This window comes from Coloeus monedula (genome assembly GCF_965178545.1).
Source record: "Coloeus monedula genome assembly, chromosome: 4".
NCBI classification, from domain to species: domain Eukaryota; kingdom Metazoa; phylum Chordata; class Aves; order Passeriformes; family Corvidae; genus Coloeus; species Coloeus monedula.
This window is the reverse complement of record NC_138784.1, coordinates 67228944-67255637: the sequence shown is the minus strand read 5'-3', so window position 1 is coordinate 67255637 and position 26694 is coordinate 67228944. Positions and strand designations below refer to the sequence as shown.

General features: G+C 34.8%; 1 protein-coding gene across 1 annotated transcript in view; it reads left to right on the top strand.

Annotated features, from left to right (window-relative positions):
* The window catches only part of PCLO (piccolo presynaptic cytomatrix protein), a gene marked incomplete at both ends in the record, with an annotated part of 318636 nt that overhangs the window by 120521 nt on the left and 171421 nt on the right, over positions 1-26694 (top strand). The window contains one exon of the mRNA XM_082280339.1: positions 20751-21974. Coding sequence (XP_082136465.1) covers positions 20751-21974 — 1224 coding nt within the window. The remainder of the gene's footprint in view (positions 1-20750; positions 21975-26694) is intronic.

The following is a 26694-nucleotide window of genomic DNA, read 5'->3' as shown; positions in this document are numbered from 1 at the left end:
AATTACATTATCATTATTTATTTCAAAGTATTTTCCCCAAAAAGAATCACTCAAAAAAATATTTCAACACAAAAAAAAGCTATTTCTTTACATGAACATGCACATTTCCCATTCCTATGCAGCAGTTTGTCAGTTAATCTTTGAGCACCACAATAATATTCCTTAAGTGTTCTGTTGGTTGACAGTTTCTATCAGTGTTAAGTAGTCATTTCTTTGCACATTGGTTGTTACTTCAGACACGCAAGATTAATCAGTGCCTTTCGTAACAGCCTTCTGGAAATGGAAGTTCTTAGTGCACTTATCTTCTTCTCTCACTGTTTTCTTCCTCCTTCTTTCTATGCATGTCAGTGAGAGACTGTCTGAAGAATTTATCTTTAATGGAAATGTTCCTGAATTAAATTAAATGCTTAAATAAACATCATGTAAGTTTTCTAGAGTGGAAGTGAATTAATATTTTCTGAATGCTGGCTAAACAAGAAAGTAAGATTACAGTTGGGCAGTAATTATAAAAACTACTCCATAGGAAAGAAAAATTTCACACTTTAGACATGACATGGAGAAAGATTCATTTGAAATAGGGCCTTTGAAAAGAAGCCTTTGCTACCTTAATCTCTAGACTTTTACAAAGCATTCCCAGGTCAGAGATTCTGGAATGCTTTAGAAAAGACAGTTTCATGTTTAATCTCTACCTGATTCAAGCAAAATTACCATGAAGTCTGGGGTGGATTAATTTATTTTTTTCTTTTTAGGATTATAATTTTCATATATAATTAACATTGTAGAAATGAGATAAAAATTCTATTTACATTCAAAAATATAAATGTAGCTCTTTGATATCTAAGGCTGCATTAGTATGTAGTCATTTGTTGATCATTTAGAGCAAGTGATAACAGAATTATTTATTAAAAATGTATCGCACAGACAGTTTGTCTCTTTCAGACCATAGGAACTAGACATATATTTATCATATTCCTTTTTTTACCCATTTAAAATAGTGTCCATGTCAATGGGCAAACATTTTATGATACAACAAATGATTAAGGTGGGAACATGTCACAGAGGTACTCAAGCCCTGTGAATGTCCATGAATAGGGCAGTGATTCCAGTTCTGGTGTACCTCAAAGAAACCTTAGATTTAATTTACCTCTTGCAGAAGTGAGCAAGAAATTTCTATAATCTGAAGTGATTTTCTCTGACCCTATTTTAACAGCAAGAAATATGTGTGAATTACTCTTTCAAGCTTCATTAAAAGCGTATCAGCAGATGGCTAAACCAGTGAAATCATGCTTCTGTCAGTCACTTTCTACAGGGGTAAAAAAAACCCAAAACCCCTAACTTGTCTGAGTAGTAACAAAGGAGATGCTAAACATTAATCTTTCCCTAGAATCTGGTAATTTCTTTGTCGTGTTCCCTGTTGATGCTAAGTGTTCTGTTCCTATGAATTACTGGGAAATTTCATTTTGTGTCATGTCAGACATTCAAATCTCAGTGCACTCTCTCAGTAAGACACTGTGCACTATACAAACTGTTTTCAGAGATATCTGATCACACTTTCTATTCATTCTGATGCGCCTCTGACTATGAATGCTGTGAGTGTTACTGGATTCTGCAGGTTTTGTGCTATAAGAATATACTAGTTTAGCTCTGATTTGTAATGGGAATAGTACATTCACACTGTTGTTTGCAGACAGATTAAAAAAGGTAAATATTCAAATGTTTTCATTGTTTATTGTTCTAAGTAGAAAAAACAGTGGTATACTCCAAAAGGTATACGCTACAAGGGAACTAGATAATGTAGAATAGTAAAATTGGCCATTTTTATTACAGTTTTTAACTTATTTTTTAAGTATGACTTATGACCATAGTTACGTTTCTTGTAAAGCCACATAAAATACAAGCTGATGCCTGTGTGTCTCTGAGTGTACTTGTAAAGCTGATTTGAATTTTACCTTCATTCAGAATCAGTTCTGTTAAAAAAATGCATAGTTAACTCTCTGCTCTTCAGTGACCTCTGAACTTCTCAGTGAACTTCATTTCAATGAGCCATGACTAACCTGACAAAAACAGCATGTTGTCAAGAAAGTTGCTATCCTAGAAGAGTGAATAAAAATAAAATAAAGTAAAATTTTCGTCTAGAGAAATGGCCTATGCTACAGATACATTCTGGGCTTGAAGTCTTATGGATTTGCAATAATACCTGAATGTTTCTGAAAAAGAGATTCCAAAATATTGTTTCCCTTAATTTTGCAGGATAATTTGATATAGTAAAATGAATCCATAGAAAATAGAAAAATAAATCTAAAATTGTATCTATAATATCTATATATCTAGAAATTCAGAAACTTTTGATTTACTTGTTCAGCTCCATATTCTTCCCCTGCTTTTAGGCTCTCATGCACAGTAGTTGACACTGAAGTGTTTAATCATTGTTTATTGGATTTTTCACTGTTTAAAGTCGACAGGTTTTCCAAATTATATGTAGGTATTACTGAAGACTTCCTCTACCTCTTGTGTATTTATTCAGGCAGGTAGCCAAGGTTGTCCTCTTTATTTTTCTTCATTGTGTGTTGTTTTTGGGCTGGATTTTTTGGTTTTTTGTTAGGGGATGGGGGGGGTTGCTGATTGTTATGGATTATTTTGGATTTTTTTCCTGAACAGCAGGATTTCTAATAGAAACTCTAATTGTGCAAGTTAAGTCTACAATTTCTTCTATACTGTTGCGTATTAGAGAGCTAAACTGAACAGCATGGTTTGTCTTTTACATTTGGTACTTCTCTCATAATGTTCTTATATTTCTGAATTTGGCTTAAATTTGTACATGCTAGAGACAGATTAAGTCCACAAAATCCAAATCCTGATTTCATGTAGTTGTTCTAGTAATAAGAGCCAATTGCAACATTCCAACCCTTTTCAGTACAGGTGTTTAATGAACTTAACAAAGATTCGCACCTACAGATCTTGAATGAAAATGGAGTCAGAGAATCATGGAAAAGTTCTCAAAGACATAAAACTATATTGTAACTCATTGCAAAAAGTTGTTCATACGAATAAATTGCAGAATTAAACAGGATTGAACAACATGGAAGTATGAGAATTTACAATTAAGTACCAATTTGCAAATTGTAACAATGACCAAGCTACATTCTTTTAAGAGCTGATCTGAAATGCAGATAATCCATGCTATGCTGTTTTAGATCTTATCATTAACTTGTGTCAAATTAAATATGAGTGAATTCATTCATAGTGTTCATTCAGAATTAAACTCTATTCTTTAATTAGAAGGAAGAATCTGTATTTATTTTCAGCTAGAGGGCTGAAGCTGGTCAGATATAAATATTGCCTTCAGTCTCTTTTAAAACATAGATTTCTCCTGAATACACGGAAATAGTTAATGTAATAATAATAAAAAAAAGTGTTACTGGTGGATTGAAATTATGTTCTTGTCCAACACAATGGATATAATGAGAACATAAGCAATATAAACTGTTGCTAATGAGTTGTGGAACAAGTTATAGACTGAAGCTGCTTATACTGTTGATCACTAGCATGTTTCCTGGTGTGTTCTTAGCACATAACAACTTATAATAATACAGGTCAGTTGATTGTCATAATTTGCATAATAGCTTGCAAAATAGTACCCACAGCCAGTCTGGATGGAGTCATTCTGGTTTAGGCTGAATTTCATTTAGGGGAAAGGGCTAGTAAAGCCTTACAGACAGGAGCTCTGCTGTGCCTCTTGAACTGAGTTTTAGAGAACAAACATGGACCCATTTGTTTTAAGATGTGGCCACGAAGCCCTGCCCATTAGGGAGACTGAGGGACCAAACCAAGGCGACTCATACTTTGAGAGGAAATGCTGTAGTGGCTAAGCAGAGTACAGATTTAACATCTTACTTTCTCTCTTAAAATGTTTTAGGCCTGTGTTGTATTAAATTTAAAGACAGATAAATAAGACAATGACTTGTGTTCATGAGAGGCATGCTTCCTTCATAGCCTGTGAAGTTAGTTGTACCTAGCTCAGCCATATGGTCAGGTGTTTCAAGTCAGGTAAGATTAATGTCCCACTGACATCAGTTCTCTTTTAGTTCAGGTGGCACTTGTGCACTTGAAGAAGGGGAGATCGATTTACAGTTCTGTGGTTCTTTGTTCTTTTTTGTATTTTCCAGAAGAGGGACTGAGCAGCCTTCAAAAGTTGTCCTTCTAGCACTTTCAAATTATTTTTTCCCATCATCTTTTTTTATTCAGTACTAAAGTGTGATCTGCCAAATTACCTATTTATAAAATTGAGTTGATTCCAAGTAAGAGTATGGTGAGTCCAGGTATTAAATTAGAATATTTAATTTTTTCTGTCAAGGTTGGATGGTGAATACTACTAGGCTACAGACCTAGAAACTTTAAATTTGCAGGTAAACAAACACACATACCCACACACACATCATGTCAAATACTCTCTTTAGCCACTCTGGGCTGAACAGATCTGATTAACTTTAGTTGAAGTCTGCTATCTGCAATTCAAATAATCTTTTTTTTTTTCACAGGTTCTTCACAGGAACAATTTGATTACCTTAAAATTTTTTGTATCTTAATTTTGAGTCATCTGTTTAGGATGAACTTCAACAGACCTACCTTAAATCACAATGAATCTTTCAGAGTTCAGAAGTGTTTTATGAGAAACACATAACTTCAAGATACCTGTCAGGATTTATTGGCATTTTTTTTTTCCAATGGCAATTATTGATGTGCATTGAAGCACGTTAACAGTTTTTAAATGTTACAACAGTCACCACTGTGCATCTCTTCTAGATGTGTATTGCCAAGTCAGCAATGCTCTTTATCACATCAAGACTGGAGAGTGTGTGTCATCCATAAGTCTTTTGGGTGGGGGGGCGGAGGGGGGAATAATAATTTTATTGCAACATTTTTAGAAAGCTAAATGGAGTTTCTGCAAGTTCTTTCTTTAACTTTGGTATTTAGAATGGCCACATTGTCTCTATGTAGAATTAAAAAAAGGCCTTAAGTAAGAGTCATATTCATAGATGAGAAATGATCTATACATTTTTTTCTGCCACTTTTCTGGAACACCATAGAAGGCAGGAGTTTTTAACATTTAGCATCAAACTTCTGGGACATTTCCTTTTCTACAAATACAAAATTGAATTTCCCCAAAATTAGTGTGGGCAGGGAGAAAGAGGAAATACAGATACTAAACCGGAGGTCAGTTTCTGGGTTTGTGTCTGGTTTGCTAAACAGTCTAAAATAAATCATAACTTCTCCAGTTACATTTGGACTATTCCACAGAATGCTATAATGTTCTTTTTCTTATGAGCATTGTGAATTAAAGTCTGAGCAGGACTCTAAAATCCTGAAACAAGCAAACTGTCTAAATGCAGCATCATCATCTGTGTAAGACAGAAGAAAGAATGGTGTAGTCTGAAAAAGGAAGAATATTTTAGAAAACATAAAGCAGGTCTGCAGAAACTGAGTCGATTTTATAATAAATAGCCTAGATCAGACAGAAAGGCTAAAGAAGAGATAAATATTTATTTGCACCTTACCTGTTGTGGGACCAGATTTTCTGGGGTTTTTTTTGCATCTGAACTCTGTAGATTACTAGTAAATCTCACCAGGTAAATGTGAGATTAAAATCAGATACTGCTTGCCTATCTAACTGATCTGTGCTCAGAGTGATAAACTGTCAGCCGTGAATGCTGGTCTAATTTATTCTTGAAAAAATGATTGTAAAAGGGATAGAAAATGGCAAATTCATAATGGCTTCTTGTCACATAGATTGTAATGAGAACAGAAAATATCACAAACTAATTTTTTTCTGGTGAAAATCATCAAGCTGTAATGAGAACAGAAAGTAGCACAAAATATGTACCACTTCTCTGAGCTTCCTAAAATGCAATCTCTCTGTTGCCCTCAAATGGCATTTTCCAGGTTCTCTTGGTCTGCTCATTCTACAGCAGGTTTTTTTGTTCTTTTAGCTGTTTCTAAGTGACTCATTAAAACTATGCACAGATTAAATAATGTACTGTGGTTGTGCAGTTTTTTCACAAGACATTTTAGAAATGTTTTATGCCTTTCATCATTGTAAAAAAAAAAAAAAAAAAAAAAAAAGTAAGATTATGACACTTTCCAGCTAAGCATGGAGAGTTTAAACTAAGTAGAATCAATCTGAGTTGGCTTGAGGAGGGTTGTGGGTGGTTTGGGGCAGCAAATATAAACTGCATTCACATTATTGAGTGGGATTTAAGGAAAGTAGCTTGAGTTTCAAATGCTGCATTATATTTAATATGACTTTTAATAATTTCTAGAACATCATTTATGTATTTTATCTACTTATAGTCTTTTTATTAAGACTGAGCATGATATATTTTATTATCTCCAGAAATTCTGGCAACTTGGTGAGTAAATTTCCTAATTGGTGGCACAATTGCACACATGCTCTGGATAGTCCTTTTGAAAAAAGATTTTCTGACATATTGATTAAAACAGATTCATATTAAAAAGAAGCTCTTAAAAAATTATATTTTGGCTCTGTAATTCTGTGATAATTTTTTAAACCTGCTTTTGCAGGCAGAATCTTTTTACAATAGATCAATGATGACATGTTTTTCAATTCAAACTGTCAAATATACAGCTTCCTAGAGAGTTCATCAGGTTTTAGAGAGGATGCTCTAAAGGCAGATTAGCTGGTCCTGCAGACAAACATTTTTCTTTAAGTGTGTTTTTACCATACTTACTGCTGTTATATAACACAAAGTAGTTACCAAATCATGATAAATAGAGCAGCACTCATTTTCTCCTTTTTAAATCATCATTTTTTTTTTCCGAGAAGGATCATTATTGATGAAATTCCATTACTGATGGAATGTGTTCTTTGTAAACTTGTAACCACCTGAGTCCTCTGGGTTTTGTTGTGCTTCTTCCTCCAGCAGTTGAGTTTCCCAGTTCTTTTCAGTGATGCCTTTTTGTGAGCATTCATCCTGGCAGGCCTTGCACTGTGGTACAGTCTGTTTTCCACTGCTTTTGTAATTATTGACTTTTGCTGGTTTATTCAGTTTTTGTTAAACTCTTAAACCGTTTCCTACTTTTATTGGTGTGTTTGCTTTTTAAATCAGTTCATTTGGTTTGTTGATTTAATTCAGGGAGTGCTTTTATGTAAAATCAGACAAAAATAGGCTTACTTCTTTTCTGTCTTTCTGTGTTCAGCACAGTTAATTCTGCAATTTCCTAGATAAAATTTTGTCATCAAATACTCAATTTTTCTTCAGATATGGCTTTGTTTTCGTACTTGCATGATCAACCTTGTCAATTAAATTCATTAATGATTATTGACAGCAGTACTACTCCCATAAGTAATTTCTAAGGAATGTTTTGGCAATATTATGCACCATCTACAAATTAGTTCTGTAAGATGCAATGTCCCATGAAGAATTTATTGGGCAAATACTCTATTAGAAAGAGAGAACTGAAAAGACCTGGTGCTCTCTGAGTGAGCTACAGATTTACGATAATACATTATAGTTGTAATGTACATTTTTAACTATGATGGAAAAGTAGCTAATGAAGCATTAAAGGATAATGTTTTTTTCTAAGTGCCAATGTAGCATAATCAGGGAGATTGAAGCAAAATCTTAATAAATGAACGAACCAAGATAAAATGGATCTGTCAGATTGGTCACACAGGTAAATGTTCAGTCAACAGTAAGATCTCTTACAAAAACTAAAAATAGCAAATTATATGAATCTAGGTAGGCATTTTGGGTATGATTTTCCTTCCTAAAAATCACTATGGAATGAACAGTCAGCTGAATTAGTATTTGGACTTTTGTAGCAGTAGAAACTCAAGATTTTTTGAAAAAAAGTCTGCTTAGTTGTTTGTGCAGAATAATTAAAATGATTGCACCCAAGTGCCATTTTAAAGAAAAAAGATTATTTCTGAAGTACTGGGTTTATATTAAACGCAGATGATTGGAGGACATGATTTTAACTGCTTTGATGTACAAAAACATTGAGTTCTGCTCACTGGAAACTGCTTCCAGATCTGCCCTTGAAGACAGATGTGAACTTTCCACTTCATTGCCTAGAGATGTTTTTTTTGAAGAGACCTCCATAAATGGTTCATTTTACAAGCAGACTGCGTATTATTCTGGTGTCAAAGGCTTGGGAATTGATTACATGGACTATAATACAGATATGATAATTTCTGTTGTGTTTTAGGATGCAATTTGAATTCTCTGTGCCATGCATCTGGAGTTACGATCTCTGTAATACACTCTTCATGCATTTATATCTGCAGCTCTCCATAACCCATGTTGACAAAGACTCTTGCTTTCTAGGGTTATTCAAAATTTCTATCAAATTACAGTATAGTTGATTTTTTTGTTTTTACTCAGGCAGGTGCATATTTTACTAAAAGGTTTGGTTGAAAAATATGATTTAAAAAAATAGAATGTAAATGAGAATTCCTAATTTAAGCTATGTAGTTGCATAAACTATGAGTAAGTTTCTATTCTAAAGAGGTCTTTCTCTAGAAGAAAAAAAACAAATTATATCCTGGTTTTATAAATGATGAATGAAGGTGGTAACGAAGTAGTTAAATTGTTCAGGTGTCACAAAGCCAAGAACTAAAAAATTATTTTGAATAGTTTTACCAAAAGGCTGTTGTGTTTTTTTGCTTTGTTTTGGTTTTGGGGTTTTTTTTTGTCAGTGGAGATGGGTATTTTTGCTTTGATTGGATTGGGTGGGTTTTGTTGGTTGGTTGGTTGCCTGGCTTGGTTTATTTCATTCATTTTTTGGGGGGGTTTTGTTGAAACAGTGATAATTTCAGAAAAATAAGGAGATTTAGAGATCACCAACAAAATCCGTTCCGCTGTTTTTTTGGGACATTTGGGTTTTTTTGTAAAATGCTATTTCATTGGGTTTAGACCATTCCTTATACGAGTATCCTGAGGTGAGTGGAGGGGTTATAAACAGCAGAAAACTGTCTCTGAAGAAGAATAAAAGAACAATAAAAGTGGTTGTAACATTTTGTGGAGGTGCTGCCTGAGTAAGACCCTCACTTTAATCATCAGAATTCCATTGGCCATATATGGGCATTCATAGCCTAGAGAACAAAGATGAACACAATTTTTCATTTACAGTCTTTTTCCAGCAAAAAAAAAAAATGCTGTTCAGCTTCTTTTCCATCTCCTTTTTTTTCTCTTTCCCCCCTGCCACCCCCATATGAATGGAGAGAAGAAAGGAAGAAAGAAAGTAATACAAAACTTTTGAAGGAGGAAGTTTAGGGCTTTGGGGTGGGCTTTTTGGGAGGTTTTTTGCTTTGGTTTTTGTTGGTTTTTTTTTTTTTTTTTAACTTTTCATTTTTCATCAAACCACTGAGAGCTATTGACTTCTCTGTCATTTTTATCTCCAGATGTTTGTTCTTGACTTATAAGAGAACATACAATTAAATTAATTAGAAGCTGACAGTAATATCACTCATCCTGGAAGACTGAGGATGGAATCATGTTATCTCTGATGTAAACAGGTTATTTAAAAGAGTGTTTCAACGATTGAGAAAATGCTTCAAAATTAATTAAGACTTGAAAATTGACTTTTAATGAGAAAATAAGATCTGTCTATTTTGAATAACAGCAACACATTTGACAACATAAAACTTCAAATGAATGTTGCTCTTATTTGTTTATTTTCTATTTATGTTAAGGGTTATTTTTTGGCATTTTGAGTTTTTTTAATAAGGCATAAAAATTTAGAATTCAGTCCAAGGTTTGGAGAATTAAAATTGTTTGTTTTTGTGACAGATGTTAGTATTTTTTCGGTGTAGAACTAAAGTAAGATATATGTTTGCTTCTGAAATGACAGAGTAAAAAAGAGCAGTTAACTTTGGAACCCAGTAACACTTTATATTAAAAGTATTTTAAAATATTTTTAAAACTCTTCAATAATTTTCAATTTATCTAAAATTTTTACTAGGAACACTTTAGCATCAAATACTCTTTTAAAAAAAACATGCTTCAAGACAGGCCATATTTTCAAGATAAAAGTTAAGCTTCCATGCATTTTCTGCTGACATTGTAAGAATGATACAAGTATTAACCACAAGAATAAGGCTTTTCAAACCTGACATAAGGTAGAAAAATATTAAGCATTAATACATTGTGTATAATAATAGTAATAATAATAATAATACAATAAATATAAATAGAAAATGTGTGATTTCAAAGTAGAGCCATATTTATTATATTTTTAGCATTATTGTTGCAGAGTTTTATGTAGTTTAAACCAAAAGCTATTTTCTTGACAAAGTAACTGTGGTACTTGTTGCCAAAAGGGACTGTGAGTCCCACTTACACCCATTTACAGTTTGGCTACATGTTGTGGGAAAATGCTGAGCTTGTATCACATGCATCTTGGTCTTGCATCACTTCCTTTAAAGATTATATCTTTAAAGCTTTAGTGTGCTTCTTTAGAAAGGTAAGTATAATTAAAATTCATATTATCTCTAGCTTTTTTTGTATCTTTATGCCAACACATAAAAAAAAATTCAATGGATAGAGAAATTATGGGAACAATAATCTTTGAAGAGAGAGAAGTTTCCATCCCATAAATTTGATTATCTTTCTAAGAAATGCTGAAAGGTTGAGAATAGAAAACTCTGGTGAAACTAGAAGGATTTTGGCATTAAAGAATCAAATCTGTTGAGAATAATGGCCCCTTCTGGATGTAAAACTCTGTGACTATAGTGAGTAAGTTTGTTTGGCTTCCTGTGTGCTGCATACATGTGTATGTGTGTAGATGTCTGTCTGTGTATCACTCATGCATACATGACTGTAAAATTATAGAATTGCCCTTTTCATGAAAAATTTTTGAAGATGTATGAAGGCATCCTCTGTCTTCTCATCAAGGAGAAATTCTGAATCAGATAAAATGTATAAGTAATTGTGTAATTAGTATTATACCTGAGCTGAGTAGTTGCTTTGACAGGATTCTTCTTCCTTCTCAAGATAGCAAAACGAAGTGAAAGTGTGACTAAGGAATGCAAGGAGTTAATTTTGGAGGCACTTCATTTCATGCTATCTGTGTAGGCTTTTTTTCCCACTCTGTAGTCATTAAAGCAGTACTGTGTGTATTTTGAGACATGAAGAACTTAATTTTAGAAGGGTAAACCAAATGATTTTCAAGTGTAATGTGTCTGTTACTTGCATTGCAAGTCCATTGGGAAATGGAGTACTCCCGCTGTAGTTCAATTCAATATTTTGGGGGCTTGCCCTTTCTTCCAAGGAGCTATGACAGATTTATTGACACTAATGAGACAGAAAAATAAAGTCTCCACATTTCACAGTTTGGTTTTTTTTTTTCTTTTTCCTAGCAGATAAGATCTGCCTTTTCCTCTTATATTTAGTATTTATATTGAGAGTTAGCTGTACTTTTGTTCTGGGCAGATTTATGTGGGTTTAGATTATTTGGTATTTTCTTTGCATAATTTTATGGTGTTTCTTGAAAGTAAACTCAAGCTTCTTATGTGTGTGATTGCTGGAGTATATAGGATTTATTTGCACATTAAACACCAAGAAAACATCTTCTTTAATTCATACTGTAGCATTACAGTATGTGATGCTTTTAAATAGATTGTACTCATGTTTCTGTACGAAATATTGAGAAGAATTTTTATTGAATATTAGTCTGAAGTTTCCCAAGAAAAGTGTTTTATTTTTAATTCTTCTTGTGAGTGTTTGCCAAACTATGGGAGAACACAGCATGCTCCCCTTTTTGGAGTTACAATTTTTGACAGGATTTTCTTGCTGACTAAATGGCATATTCCTTTTTAAGACAATCTTTCCAATATTTTCTGTCGTGTGGTGGCACAAAGGCAGAATTGTAGGCAGGAAAGTGCAAGGTCAAAACAATGAGCAGGACATACAGAAAAGATTATTGTCACTTAAAGCATGTCACCACAGTCTTCCTGAGAGCTGATCAGCAGAAACCTTGAAGGAGGATGAAGCCAGGAGACTAAAAAGCTTGTTGCTTCCTTCTGCACCTGCACCTCATCTCTGCCTTTGCCTTTCCCTAGACTTTGTACTGCATTGCCTCAAAGCTTGGGAATTTGCCTCTTATCAGTGAAAGTGGCCACACCTAGTGATAAAATTTTATTCTGCCCCATATGTTGCAAAACCAGGCAGTGACTATTTCTGTGCTCTGATGCTCTGCCATTTCTGCACACTGCCCGTGGCAGGGAGGCCTGTATGGTTTTTCACCTCCTCATTGTGGGTGTTTAAGAGAGATGTCCATTGGGAAGAGCTCAAGAAGCTGCTGGAAGGCCTGTGTGCTTCTCAGCTTGTACCATATCACACAAAGCCATGCTCATTCTGCACAGATGCCATGTATATTTCCTTTGTTTACTTCTTTTATCTCATGACTGCCCTGGCAGCTGCCAGTGTATCAGAAAATGATTACATGCAAACTTCTTACTGTATCTGTAGCTTATAATTAATATAATTTTCCAAAGCCAGGTAAGGGACTTTCCTTCACTTTCTGCTGGACCTGTGTTCTCTTCCTCGAGAATAGTGTGTTTTCTTGACTATGAATTATCCTCCATTTTTCTGTCTGCTTGTTTCCTTGCCTGTCCCCCTCATTTTCAAGCACCTAAAGGATTCCGATATCATTCACATGACACTGAATGCAAACATTATACATAAATCACTGCTAATAAACTGAAATGATAAAGTCATGTAAAATAAACATAAGTGATAAAACAGATATGTACACTGTGATTCTGATTAAAAAGATGAAGAGACGAACTGAAAAGTGGGAGTCAGTGGAAGTGTCTTCAGCTATTTAGAGCTTTCAAATATCAGACCATTTATTTAAGTATCAGATTACAGATTTAGGTCCTTTCTTCAGGCTACTATTTTAAGAAAGGTTTATCAATGGACTTTATTGTAGGGTCTGAGCAAATCTCAGATTCATCCTTGAAGTGAGGTCTGTGTGGAGCACAGTTTGCTGCAGGCCCTCTCCCTAATCAGGAGTAGATACAATAGTCAGACCACCAACACTGTTCATATCTGGGGACAACATCCCATAGTCTCCTGAATTAATTTGAGTAGCTGGGGCCATAACTTTAGCTCCTCAGTTAAGTAATTAAAATTTAGGTTAGATGAGACTGGATGGAGCTAGGAGTTTAAAAAAACGAAATTAAAGAATCTCCTTTTATTCTTTAAGTATTTACATCTTTATTTGTAGAATTTTACTTGAAGCATGCAGATCTCTCTTCATAAAACAATTAATGCATTAGTAGATAAAATGGGGACAAAAGACAGACACATTTCGATCTGTCTAAGCAGAGATTTTTGGTTTTGCAAACCATATTGTTGGGGTGAACTGTACATGTTAGTTTTAGGATTATCTGATTTGCAAGAGCAAACAAAATGCAAAAGTGACTTTTCAGAGCAATGATATATATCAGTTGTTTCTGTATTTCTATTGGGGATGACCAAATTAAAAAGTTTTTACTTTTGAGTTTAAGGTGTTTGTATATACGACCCATTAAGGTTCAGAGAGAAAGGTTGCATTTGTAGTTTATAACTAAATATATATAGTGACATGTAATAAAAAGAAGAGTTCTCCTTTTTGCTACAGAGCCTAGTTCCATAGCTAAACTCTTGTTTTTGAACAAAAACAATATTCTGTAGACTGTCTGTAAAAGGTCAGCCCTGAACACAGAATTGAATAGACCACAAACTCTTCAGGGGATGGTGTTGTTTGTTGTTTTAGTGCCATCTGTGACACTAGACATTTTTTCAGTTCAGAACAAATAATAGTGATGATGCGATGGGAATACTCACATATTCTGCTGACCAGTTGTGTGGGGAATAGTGATTCAGCTTCTGGGAGGCACAGAAAACAGTTACTCTTTGAGACTGTTGTAATAAAGGGTACAAAGGAGCTTAGTGAGGCATCTCAACATCTACATCTAGCCAGAAAGGATTACAGTAGCCTAATATTTTTAAAGCTCTGACTAAACTGGTTTATAAAATAACTACTTAATAAAACTGTATTTTTAACCATAAAATTATGACTTCAGACACTAACACAACCTTGGATTTCTTTGGTCTATATAATCTACAGAGATCTTTAAGAACTACAATTCTATCAAAGCAAGTTAATAATAGCATCAGTGGAGGTCATATGCTGCTATTCATTAATGTACAACAGCATGGTCATTTGTCACGTATGCAAGCAAACTGAAATTCTTCAGTCATTTAATTGGGAATCTCCTTAAAAGAACCTGTGAGTGTCACAGCAACAATGTTTATCTGACTGATTTTCAGATATACACTGAAATATGTTTATGAATGTGACTATTATCTTCTTATCCTGCAAGTAAATTCTCTACCTGCAGTGGCTTTTATGAGTGAAATGAGATTCCAAAATAAAGCTGAAACCACTCTGAGATTGGTCCTGAGATTCAGGACTTTGGAGATGAGAAGACTGCTTAATAAAAAGATTCTATTGTCATTTATTTGTATGAACAGTAAGCTGATTTTCATGTGTATTTCATTATAAAAATGAATATTAAAAATATCTTAAATGCTTAATAAACAAAAGATTGGCCTTTGAATGATGCCCATATCCACTTTATTGTTTTTTTCTTTCACTGAGGTTGTTTTTGCCATGGTAACAGAAGAAGTGGTCACCAGGGGTAGTAAAGTAAAGCTTGATGGAAATTTCTCTGTGTAAGACTGAGGAGGAAGGGTCATGCCTTTGTTTTGGGCAACAGCACCCCTAGAGCTAAACCTGCCAATACAAAGGAGGACTTTTAGTCATCTTGTTATAATGATGCATAAAAAGAAGCAACAAACATATTACAGTGCAGGTAGATGCAGAGTAAAAACAAATACAGTGATGTTCCCCCTCCTCAATAAAAAAAAAGTTATTTCTCCACAGCTTTCATTCTTTTGCATCTGTGATGGTGTAGGTGTATGCTAGGGGTACGTTCCATTATTCTATTATTGACAGCATAATTCTAAGCCTCTAAAGGACTTCAGCAAAATAACTGAGGGAAACTAAGGTACACACAGACACTATACACATAAAAATCTCATTATCTATTAAATTTAATTGCTAAAATAAAAATTCCCATCCAATAGAGCAGTTGCTGAAAATACACAAAAATTTGAGCTTTTTCTGAAGGTGCTAAGATGTATCTTGAAGTAAGGTAAGGGTATACACATTTCAGAATTGCTATCACTGGAAGAAGTAGGTCATCTTTGTGTTGTCATATTCTGTATTTCATCTGTATGTAATTGTGTGAAATATTCAGCAGTCCTAACCCTATTAAAGTTAAGGAGCAGATAATTCCTGACATATGGGAGAAACACTGATTCTTCTGTATTTTTCTGCTACTCTGCTGCAGTATTTACAACTCTCTTCATGTATCGCTTGGTGTGGAAGAAAAAGAGATCATTGAAAATACCTTATTTTATTTCATAGTTGTGATGGCTTATAAGTAAACATATCAATTTGTAACAATAATGAGAGGCTGAGATAACTTGGTCTTCCTCAATCACATACTGAAACTCTTTATCTAAGAAAAAGATAAAAGATGGTACTTTGTTTTGCATTGTTCAGATAACAATCTCATCTTGGTTGCACTTCAGCAAATAAAAAAAGCATTCTTAAACTAAAAAGGTAATCCCTTCCTCCTTCTGTTGCCAAACTTCTTCATTCTGCAGGGATTTTTACTAATTTTTTTTTTTCTAATTTGATGCTTTAAATTCATCTGAACCAGTTTTTGGGGATCCCTATGACCTCTCTTTGGTGGCCAAAGGACACCTTGATGTTTAAAGTAAACTAAATTCTGTGAATGTATTTAATGCTAATGATATAATGCATTCTGCTCATGAGTGCTATTACAGAAATGCAGTTTTAAAAACTGGTAGGATTTCATGAATCATTGAGTGATTTTGTTGGCAATCACATCATATATTGAAATTAACTGTGTTTCTCTGTACGACACTCCTATTGTATTGTATTCCAAACTTCAAATCACTAATGGCAAGGAAGGTCTTCTAATTTCAAAGCTAAATTTGTCCATGGACAATTAATATCCATTTGGTTTGCAGCCAATATACCTTTCCTCCCATATAAGTCATACTTGTGGGATTCGTTCCTCTAGGTTAAATTAGCCGCTTTTTTCTAACCTTTTTTTTCAAAAAATCAGCCATCTGACTAAGCATTTGTTTGCACATAATTTTTCCACTTGGGGTGGGATCCAAAAATAAGTTTAAGTTCCTAAGTGACGTTTTAGACAAAATTTATGAGTAAATTCAGGAGAATGAGCCTGGAAAACTGCCTGTGACCTCCACAGACACTGTATCTGTGAAAACCTTTCTGCAACTTTTCTAATTCTGGATGCCATAGAGGCTCCACTGTAGACCCTGTCTCTGCCAAACTGGCTGCTTTTAGACAGTTACCTCCTGACTGCTTACCACTGTTTGGATAGAGAAAGTGTGGGATTTCAGTATTTTATTTTTGTCTTTTTTTCTTCTGCCTGATCTACTGTCTGATTTGGTGGTCATGCTCTGAATATTTATGTTTCTCTATGCGACATCGATGGTAACTTTTTTATATGTAGGTCTAGCAATTTCAATATTTCCCCTAGAGGTAGGAGATCTTAGTCCTCAGTTTGTGTGGGATTTGAATTTGTAGATCACACATCCCAAAGAAATGCTGAGGCCAGCATTCCCTTTCTAGATGGGAATGTAGGCTTCCCTCTCTGCACTCTTTTGTTCAGGCAATGTTTACCACAGGCAGAGGGACACAGCAAGGAAGATGTACACACTTGAGGACTACAGAGTGATTTGTGGATGAATACACACAGCAGACAGATAGCAATGAAGAGCTGTTAATATTAAAATACTCACCACCTCAGTGAGGCCCTTGAATGGTGTCTGCTGGCCAGACAGTCACCAGTCAGGTCAGCAAGCATCAACTTCTCCACTGCCTTGGAACATACCAGCCAACCTTTGTGACTGCTGGGTTGTTACCATCCACTTCTCTGTATTTTCGTTTTGGCTTTGTACCTCTTCATGTCAGTATATTTTTTCCTGAATTTTTCTCCCTGTGACACTATGTGGTTTTACTCTTTTTTTTTTTTTTTTTTTACATTTTCTTACATCACCTGGCTTTCTCTAAAATACCATCTCAGCAGCCTTTTTCTCCATAAAACTGAGCTGAGGACTCTCAGCTGTGCTGTACCAGCCTAGGCCTTGAATCAGACACCTGAACCTCTGAGCTGAGCCTTTCAAGAGTTCCTTCACTCCTTTTGTTTACAGAAAGGGCCATTCTGTAACAAGCAGGGCAGAGCTCTTGGTTGATGACTGAAAAACAGACATTCACAATGAATGTTAGATGTCTGCCCTTTTCATAATGACATTTGTTTATTACAAAATTGAGTGAAGAGAACATTGTGACAGAGCTACGTTGTTGTGCCCAGCAATACTGGGTTGTAAGGTTTGCTGAAAACATAGGGAGAGAGCCATGGATTCAGAGTATTAAAGAACTTGTATCACTTGTAGTGCCAATCATAGTGTCTACTGCCAATTCAGGAACCAAAGGGTGTGAAGAATTCTGTAAAGAACTAAGAAGTTTTATCTAGTGGAGATTGCTAAAAGAAGATGATGTCCATTTCCCAAGTCCTAATAAATTTGGGTTGACAGGCTAACTGAAGAGATAGCCTCAGGAAAAAGCTTGCATTCAGGGCATGAGGTTAACTGAGGAAAAGACAAGTCTGAAACTGAGGCATATGACTTCATGGTACAAAATTTGATTTTCTAGAGAACCATTCTGACAGAGAATCAGGAGCTAGAGGCCTGGTACTGTAAGATTTTTGTGGGCTCTTTTATGATCAAATTCCACATGATAATAAATAAACCAGTATATCAAACTCTTATAGCTTTGGGGGTTTGCAATGCCTATACAGCAGCACTGAAAAATAAACTGGTAAATAGATGCATATATTGAAAAAGTCCAAGAGGACAATGGTAAGGTTCATTAAATCACTGGATATCTGGACAATTCCAGCTCATTTCCCTGCTATCACATTCATCAGTATGGCAGGGAGGCAAGACTGGTGGTTCCATCTTTTGACAAAAATTAGTGCATTTTGCCAGTCTGCTGATCATCACATTCCTTTACTCATGTTGTCATTACTTTCCTTTTTAGGAGGTCTATCATGTGCTCAGCACAAAGCATAGTCCCTGAGTTGCAGAAATTTACTCCAGGGAAAAGATACTAAATAGGGACAGTGAGCAATGGAAACAGTGACTGGGTAACTGTTTTGGGTTTTAAACACTTAATACTGTTACTAAAGTTGCTAAAGTTGTTATAGGCAGTTCAAAGCACTGAGTCTGTGAATGATTTAAATGAGGGAAAGGGAAGTGACGATGAATCTGAGAAGGAGCAAGTGTATGAGCAGTGAGTAAGCTGCAGCTGAGAGGTGCTAGATGGGATCTGTATGATCAGCAGAGCTAGGAGAAGAGCCAATGTAGATAGAAAAGAAACAAACATAGAGACCCTAGAAACTGGATATGGATATAGCTCAAACAAATGGTACTGCAAAGAGAACATGAATTTAAAGTATAGATTAACATGTTCATAAAGAATATCTATATAGAAGCAATTTTTTGAACCATGGATTATTTCATGTCAGAAGCCACTTCATTATGTTTTTATGTAATTAAAGATGGCTAAGGCTAGATTCTGAGAAGCTTAATACATTTAAATACGGTCTTATTCTCATGTCGTGTGCTGACTGAAGCTATACTACCACAAATAATAATGGCATTATTTCTGCTTAAATTGTGAAATGAGCATTTTTCAGGCTGAATGGATTAAGCAAAATCTGCCCCATTTTTGGGGGTTTAAAATCTTTTGGGCCCTCCAATAAATATTTAAAAATTACTATGACAATTATTTCACCAACTTTGTACATTGATCTTCACAAATTTAATGAGAAAACAATCAAAGCTACTATGTAATTGGATCTTTTTTCAGTAGTCTATTTATGCTAAATGTTATCTGGTATTTTTAGTCAATTGCAGACTTATAATAATAATATCATGATTTTCTGTGGGGCAAATTTGTTTCCTGGAGCATTGCTTCTATTTTCAGTTTATAAAAGACAGTGCACAAGATATTTATGGCTTCCAATACTGTTTTCTAGGAAAAGAGAGGAAACTATCATAAGAATTCCATATAACCCCATCTAAGAGTAGTATCTTCAAGAAAAACTAGTTATATTTTGCACATTCATTAAAAAAAAAAGTTTATATTTATATTCTAAATTTATAATTAAGATATATATGTATGTATCTTAATTAGTGCTCCCCAAACAAATCATGTGTAGTTGGAACACTTTAAGTCCTATGGAGGAGGATAGTAGGTCCTGGAGGATTATGTTTAAATGCTTTTTTCAACAGAGAAACTAAGCCTAAATTATATTTAATAGTCTGATACAGAGCCACATTCAGTTTGGAATTGCAAAGGATGTAGTAACTGTTAGGGGAGACAGCTGATTCAGCTGATAAATAGCATTTAGTGAGACAATATTATCAGGTACTATTAATAAATATTTTTTGTGTCAATTGCTAGGACTCACTAGTTTGGTCATTTCTAAAAAATTAAAATAATAAATACACAAGGCAATTGTTTGATGACCTCAATGATAATGCATGCATTCTTCTTTGCCTGAAAGAAAATTTGTCAGAAAATTTTATATATTAAATAGCCTCTCCTTAGTTGCATTTCCATAAAACTAGCCCATATGAGCTTTTCTTACTTAAGATTTTTGTCATATCATCTGTGTTTCTTGTAATTTATATATCACTTATAAAAATAGCTGATCAGCTATTTTAAATGTAGATTTTAATGTACAGTATACACCTCTTATCCACCAGTGAAGCTCATTTTGCATTAGTGAAGTAAACCATCATTAGGTGTTCTAGTATCCAGAAGAGTCTGGGATTTTCTTTACTTCCAGTATCCTTCTGTGCTTAAAATTTTCTTTTGCTATTTTAAAGGGACTATAAACCAAATCCCACTGGAAACAGTGTGATTACTTCTCTCATATAGTAGCTAGGCAACTGGCAATGAGATCTTTTGCACAGATAGAAGCACTTGTCCTTTTTCTGATTTTCTGGGAAGAAGAGTAAAAGAAGCCAGTGTGCAACCGGGATTTAGCAGTAAAGTGAGCAGAGAGGTGATCTTCCTGTTGAGTTACAGCCATAATAAATTTATACACTGATACTTATGCAAAACTTCAAGAGGGGATTTCTGAAGAGAAACACAGAGAGTCATGAGTGCCAGTTGGTCCCCTTTTTCTCAGATTTGCAAAATTATAGGGACCTATTGATAGATCATAGAGGCTTTAGAAAGGAATATATGTTAGAAATATGTAAGCAAACATTGTACATATAGGTCATCAATACTGTGGAAAAATGTCATTGCTGTTAGTTTTCACAGTGTCTTTTTATATTTGTTCATCTAGGCTTTCTGGAATCTGACATGCTCCGTTTCTGGAATGGTGCTATGGATCTTCCTGCAAGAGCAGGAAAGAAAGAGAATAACTTACCAGTATGCATAGCATTCAGATTGAAAGAATTCAACTGTATCAGCTGCAAACACTGTATGATTTTATTGTTACTTTTTCAAATAAGTAACTTCATATGTTTGTTGTATCACAGGTACAGGAATGGCTGTGCTTAAACTGCCAGACCCAAAGGGCAATGTCAGGACAACTTGGAGATATGGGCAAGGTGCCACTTCCGAAAACAGGCCCTTCACAACCAACATCCAAACCACCTGCTCCTCCTCAAAAACAGCCAATGCCTGCTGTCTCACATTCCCCTCAGAAGACTTCCACACCGCCTACTCTGGCAGCAGCAAAGCCGAAAGAAGAACCAGGCGTTCAGAAAGAAGCTCCAAAACTTCAGCAGGGGAGATTGGAAAAAACATTGTCAGCTGATAAAATCCAGCAAGGTGTTCAAAGGGAAGATGCAAAACCTAAGCAGGGAAAACTTGTCAAGACTCCCTCAGCTGATAAAATCCAGCGTGCTTCTCAGAAGGAAGACCCAAGGATTCAGCAAACAAGACTGACAAAGACAGCCTCCTATGACAGAGTTTTGCATGAAGTTCAGAAGGAGGATGAAAAACTTCAAGAAGCAAAGCTGGCAAAAACATCCTCAGCTGATAAAATTTTACATGGAGTTCAGAAGGAAGACATAAAACTTCAAGAGACAAAATTGGCAAAGATACCCTCAGCTGACAAAATTTTGCAGGGAATTCAGAAAGAAGACCCAAAACTCCAACAGATGAAAATGGCAAAGGCACTGTCAGCTGACAAAATCCAACCTGCAGTTCAGAAGGAAGATGCACAGCTTCAGGAGGTAAAATTCCCAAAGGAAGCTTCAGTTGATAAAATCCAACATGGAATTCAGAAAGAAGATATAAAACTTCAACATGAAAAAATTAAGAAAACTAGATCGGTAGATAAAATCCAAGAGGAAGATCAGAAAGAGGAAACAAAACTTCAGCGAGGGAAATTGTCAAAGACACCTTCAGCAAATAAAATTCCTGCAACAACAACTGCAGACCAAAAGAAGCCCCTAAGCACAGTGGAAGAAGATAAAGAAACTGTGCCCCCAGAAAAGAGCACACCACATCCAGAAGACAAAAAAGAAGAAATTACAGCTGAGATTAAAGACCATGTTGCTAAACAGAAAGCAGAAGTTGAAGCACCTTATAAGGGACTGCAAGCTAAGGAGCAAGAAGATGTTAAGAAAGAGGATTTGACAACTGGGATTTCACAAGAGGTTTTGAAAACTGAAAAAGCTCAGGAAGAAGAAATTCCTGTTCAAACAGCACCTTTGCCAAGAACCGACCATGTGGAAGCAGTGAGAGAAAAAATAGTAAGTGTTTTTCTCCCTCCCACATCCCTTTTTCCCTTTCTCCAGCTTAGAATCTGATCCTTACAGACCCTCTCCTTCCTGCTTTGGTGTTATTCTCTTTACAAGATAGTTCTAAGTGATAAAATCAATGACTCCCATTGAGTGAAAGTTTCACCAGTTAGTCTTATGCTCTACATGCACATTTCAAGATTTCTTGCCTGATTTTAAGTCTCCAGCAGTTAAGCATTTGAAACTAAGGTAGAGCTCCAGTTTAATAATTTTTCCAATATTTCAGATTTATTTACCTTGATCTTTAGACTCTCCAGACTTTGAAGATTAATTGTTACACTGGAGTATTTTTGTAGTTCTCAATCCCAAAAGGAAATAATCTGAGAGGGTAAGGTGTACTGTACTTTGCAATACCAAAATATAATAGAAATTCCAGGAATACTTTGTGATGCCTGAACATGGCACATTAAAGAATGCAATTTTTACATCTTTTTACTATTTAATTGGCTTATCTCATATAGACAAGGACTTTCATGTAGAGTTCTTGTGGGCTCTCAAGTCAGAGGAATGGGTGAGTTTATGATACCATGAACTAGAGGTCCTCATTTCTTAAATAAATGCTTTTGCTAGACATAAACTCACCAACAAGTCACTTTATCAGCTGAAGTGAATAACATGCACAATTTGTTGAGAAATGGAAAATTAAGGGGTTTTGTATTGCAGCGCAAATTAGGTGCTGATTATTATGTTATAAAAATAAGAGTAGGCTTAGGCAAAATGTTTAATCTTTGAGAGAATTATGTTTTCAAATAATCCCAGTCAAAAAGGTCAAGGGTTTGGTTGGCTTTTTTGTTTTGTATATTTCCTGATCGTAACCAAGGTATTTGGACAGAAAAAATATTCTAATTCAAAAATTATGATCTAGAAAATACTATTTTTATAAACCAAATCTCCTGCGTGAAATATAGCTCCTATCACATGTTATGTTTACTGCTCTTGATCATATCTAGAGTTACTGTGTATGACTGTACTGAGGGAATCCCTGAATTATGCTTGGAGTAACATAGCCAAAAATACTACTTTTTGGACCAAACAAAAAGGAGATTTGGGAAAATCCTATTTCAATTTGTTCAGCATTAAAAATAAAGAAGGTGTATCACCTGGCTTGTACTTAGTAAAATAAACTCTGATTTTTTATTTTTTTTTTAATTGAAGTACTTCAGTCTTGTCTGTGCTGTCCATCAAACATTGCTAGATACAGCTCTTCCCAAGAGACCATGTGATAAAAACAGAAGAGGTGATACCAATTTAGATATCACACATTGATTCCATTTCACTAGGTAAAAGACAACATGTAGACATTGAAGAATATAATTTATATGTATTTCAGGGTAGAGTCGTATGGAGGATTTCAGCTAGGTGTATTTTTAATTAGGGATGCAAGGGAAAACCTTTCTGCACTTGACAAACTGCTGTCATTTTATATCCACTTCTGTGGAAATGGTAGTTACTAACTTGTTTAGCTTTCCTTTAAGATAAGCAATTACTGCTATCCTCATTTTTCACTAAAAAAAAAGAAAACATGAAAACGCAGCAGCACTCCAGTAAGTCCCTGAAGACATGAAGAACTTTGTACATGATTCAGTAGAAACAGTAGACTAGTCCATGGAAAATCAGAGAATCATAGAATGGTTTGTTATGGAAAGGACCTTAAAGATAATCTTGTCCCTGCCCACCTGCCACAGACAGAGACACCTTTCACCAGACCAGGTGGTTCAAAGCCCCATCTGACCTGGCCTTGTGCACTTCCAGGGATGGGGCAGCCACAGCTTCTCTGGGCAATGGGTGCCAGTGATTCACCACCTTAATAACAAAGAACTTCTTCTTAATATCTAATCTAAACTTGCTGTCTTTCAGTGTGAAGCCATTTGTCTTGTCCTGTCCATGCTCTTGTAAATATTCTCACTCTGTCATTTCTGTAGGCTCCCTTCAGGTTCAGGAGAAATCACAAATATCAATTGTATTTAGAGATCTGGCATCCTCTGAAAAAAAAAGTGATTTTAATATTGAAACATTTTAAAATATTTGAGTCTCAAAGTGTGATTTGAGGAATCATAAAGCTGGTTTTTTTCTTCAAAGCATTTTTTCAGTAATATTTTGAAATATAATTTCTTCACAAATTTTTTAAAGAATAAACTGACTGCTCATGTTTTACAGGTCCTTTTCCTGAGAAACCATCTTGTAATATTGACTATTGACATGTGCAATAGCAGTTAGCTGTTCTAACAAGGATGCCTAGGAATCTTGGAGGTTTAACACATGCAGTTTTTCAGTATCTAATCATCATCTTGGAACTCACAAATAAACACAGAAGTAGTTCAGCATTTCTACATGAACACGTTACCATGGTGTCAATTGGACATACATTTGCAATATATCAAATATACTATATATGTACCCTTATTACTACCTTCTTATGTTTACTGAGGAATGATCACATGCTTCAGTTGAGTAACTGAGTAAATATTAATATTTTGTTGATTGGCATCATTATTCTAACACATGCCATTAATGACAAAACAGCCCAGAGAGAGAGAAGAAGGAGGATAAGACTTGTTTGTAGCAATATTTCTGGATACAAATAAAATGCTTCATTTTGAAAATATAAAGTTGAAATTGCAGTTTACATAGTTTAGTCAACTGTGTTTCTTTTCCACTTTGTGAAACATTTTTGTATAATGTAGATATCTTTATTTCTTCTATTAAAAAAAATGACCTTTTAAAAATTATGAGTTCCTTTGCAAAATCAAATTTCTGTGCTCTGCAACAGAATTTGATTTTGCCAGCTATAAATACTTTTTTTAAAAAAAAAAAAAAGATTTTTTTTGACATACTTTTCTTTTATTAAAGTTCTGGTTTGATTTGGTAACCAATAGAAGTTTTTTCAGAGAATTATATAATCATAAAGGTTGAAAAAGAGCTCTAAGATCATGAAGCCAAACTATTAGCTTAGAAAATACTGCTACCTTCACCACTAAACCAGCTCCACAAGTGCCACACCTTGATGTTTTTTGAACACAGTTTTATGTTTTCAAATAAGAATAGTAAAAATGAGGAAGAGTAAGAATAAATAATACTGATAAAGCAAAAAATTCTAATACAAAATAACTGTGTAATGGATTGACTCTGGCATCACAGAAATGGCACTGGAATAGCACAGATACATTTGACATTAGATAATTTTTAACATTAGTTAAAGAGGTTGCATTTGCTCTTTTTAAAAGTCTTATCCAGACTGCAGCTTTTATAAGTCTCCTTCTTCCTCACTTCTCAAGAAGTTCTTCTTATCAATGTCTGTATTAGAGCTAAATTTGTCCAGTATTAAAAACACAGAGTAGACAAACTCAGAGGAAATGCCATTGAAATACTCAGAAAAGCCCAGTAATTCAACATGTATCAAAGTACTTCCTAATTTACCAGGGGACAAAAAAGTAGATTTTTATGATTTGAATGCATTTTTTTCATTCTCAAAGAGTGCTGGAATATATATATGATTTTTAGCAACATTGTTTCTGCAATATTTTGTTATTCATCTAAAAATCTTATGTTTATGATATGTTTGAAAGTTTAACAATGATGCTGTCTTTGTGAATTTAATGGCCAACCCCACAGAAAATAAGTTTGCAGTCCTTTAAGAACAGATGTAGCTAGTGGCAATATCCTAATTCTCAGACTACAGGAAGTAGGAGAAAAAAGCCCAGAGGCCACATATTGTTTACATGCATATTGATCTTGAAGCATGATATGCAGGATAATTTTTGCGTGTACCATGGTGCAGGCAACGATACAAACAAAAATGTTAGAAAATACAGTCATGTTTTGGTAACCTTAAAAAGAAAGTTGGATTTTTCTCATCCCTTTTTTTGCCAGTGAGAAAAGAATTCTGTCCTTATTGTAGATCTTTTTCTTCTCCTTACTGTACAAACAGCAGACAATCTCATATTCAGTTTCCTGTGATTCATAGGAGTCATGTTATGGCATACACGGATGTTCAACACCAGGGTGGGCAGCAGCAATATTCATTGCCATCTCCTCTGGTTTGGTCACAGTCTGTACTAGACACTGGACTCAGCTGCAAAGAGCATGGCTGAAGTTGTTCCATGAACCAGTTGTTCTTTACCTTCTCCTGTGCTTAACTGTTCAGTTGATGCTTTCTGTCTCTGCTTTGCAACTGACTGTATCACTCCGTCTCCCTGTGGAGAACCAAGATCTGACAGGTTCCCTTTCACTAGATGGGTGCATCCTGTCCATCAGCTTCTGGGAAACCTTCTGAGCTTGAGCAATGTTTGCATTTTTTAGTAGCTCATCTAAATTGATCATAGTGAGTTTTGTTGGGTATGTCTTCATAAGTATGAACATATTGATCATAAATGAAAAAATGACAATCAAGTGTCATGGGTGAAATTTCAGTGAGGGGTGTGCTATTTATAGAGGGAAAAATCCCTTGGTTTTAATGATACATGTATTTTTTTAACATAGCAAAATACATTCCCCTTAAAAAATTTTTCTTTAATAAAGGGAACAAAAATGCAAATATAACATACAAAACCTGAAATGTTTAATTATGCTTCATTGCTTACTTTTTGTATAGACCATACATAATTCTGTCCTTAAGGGCCGGACAATACCCAAGATTTTTCAGAATAGTGAGAGCTGTAGGGTTCAAATGGTG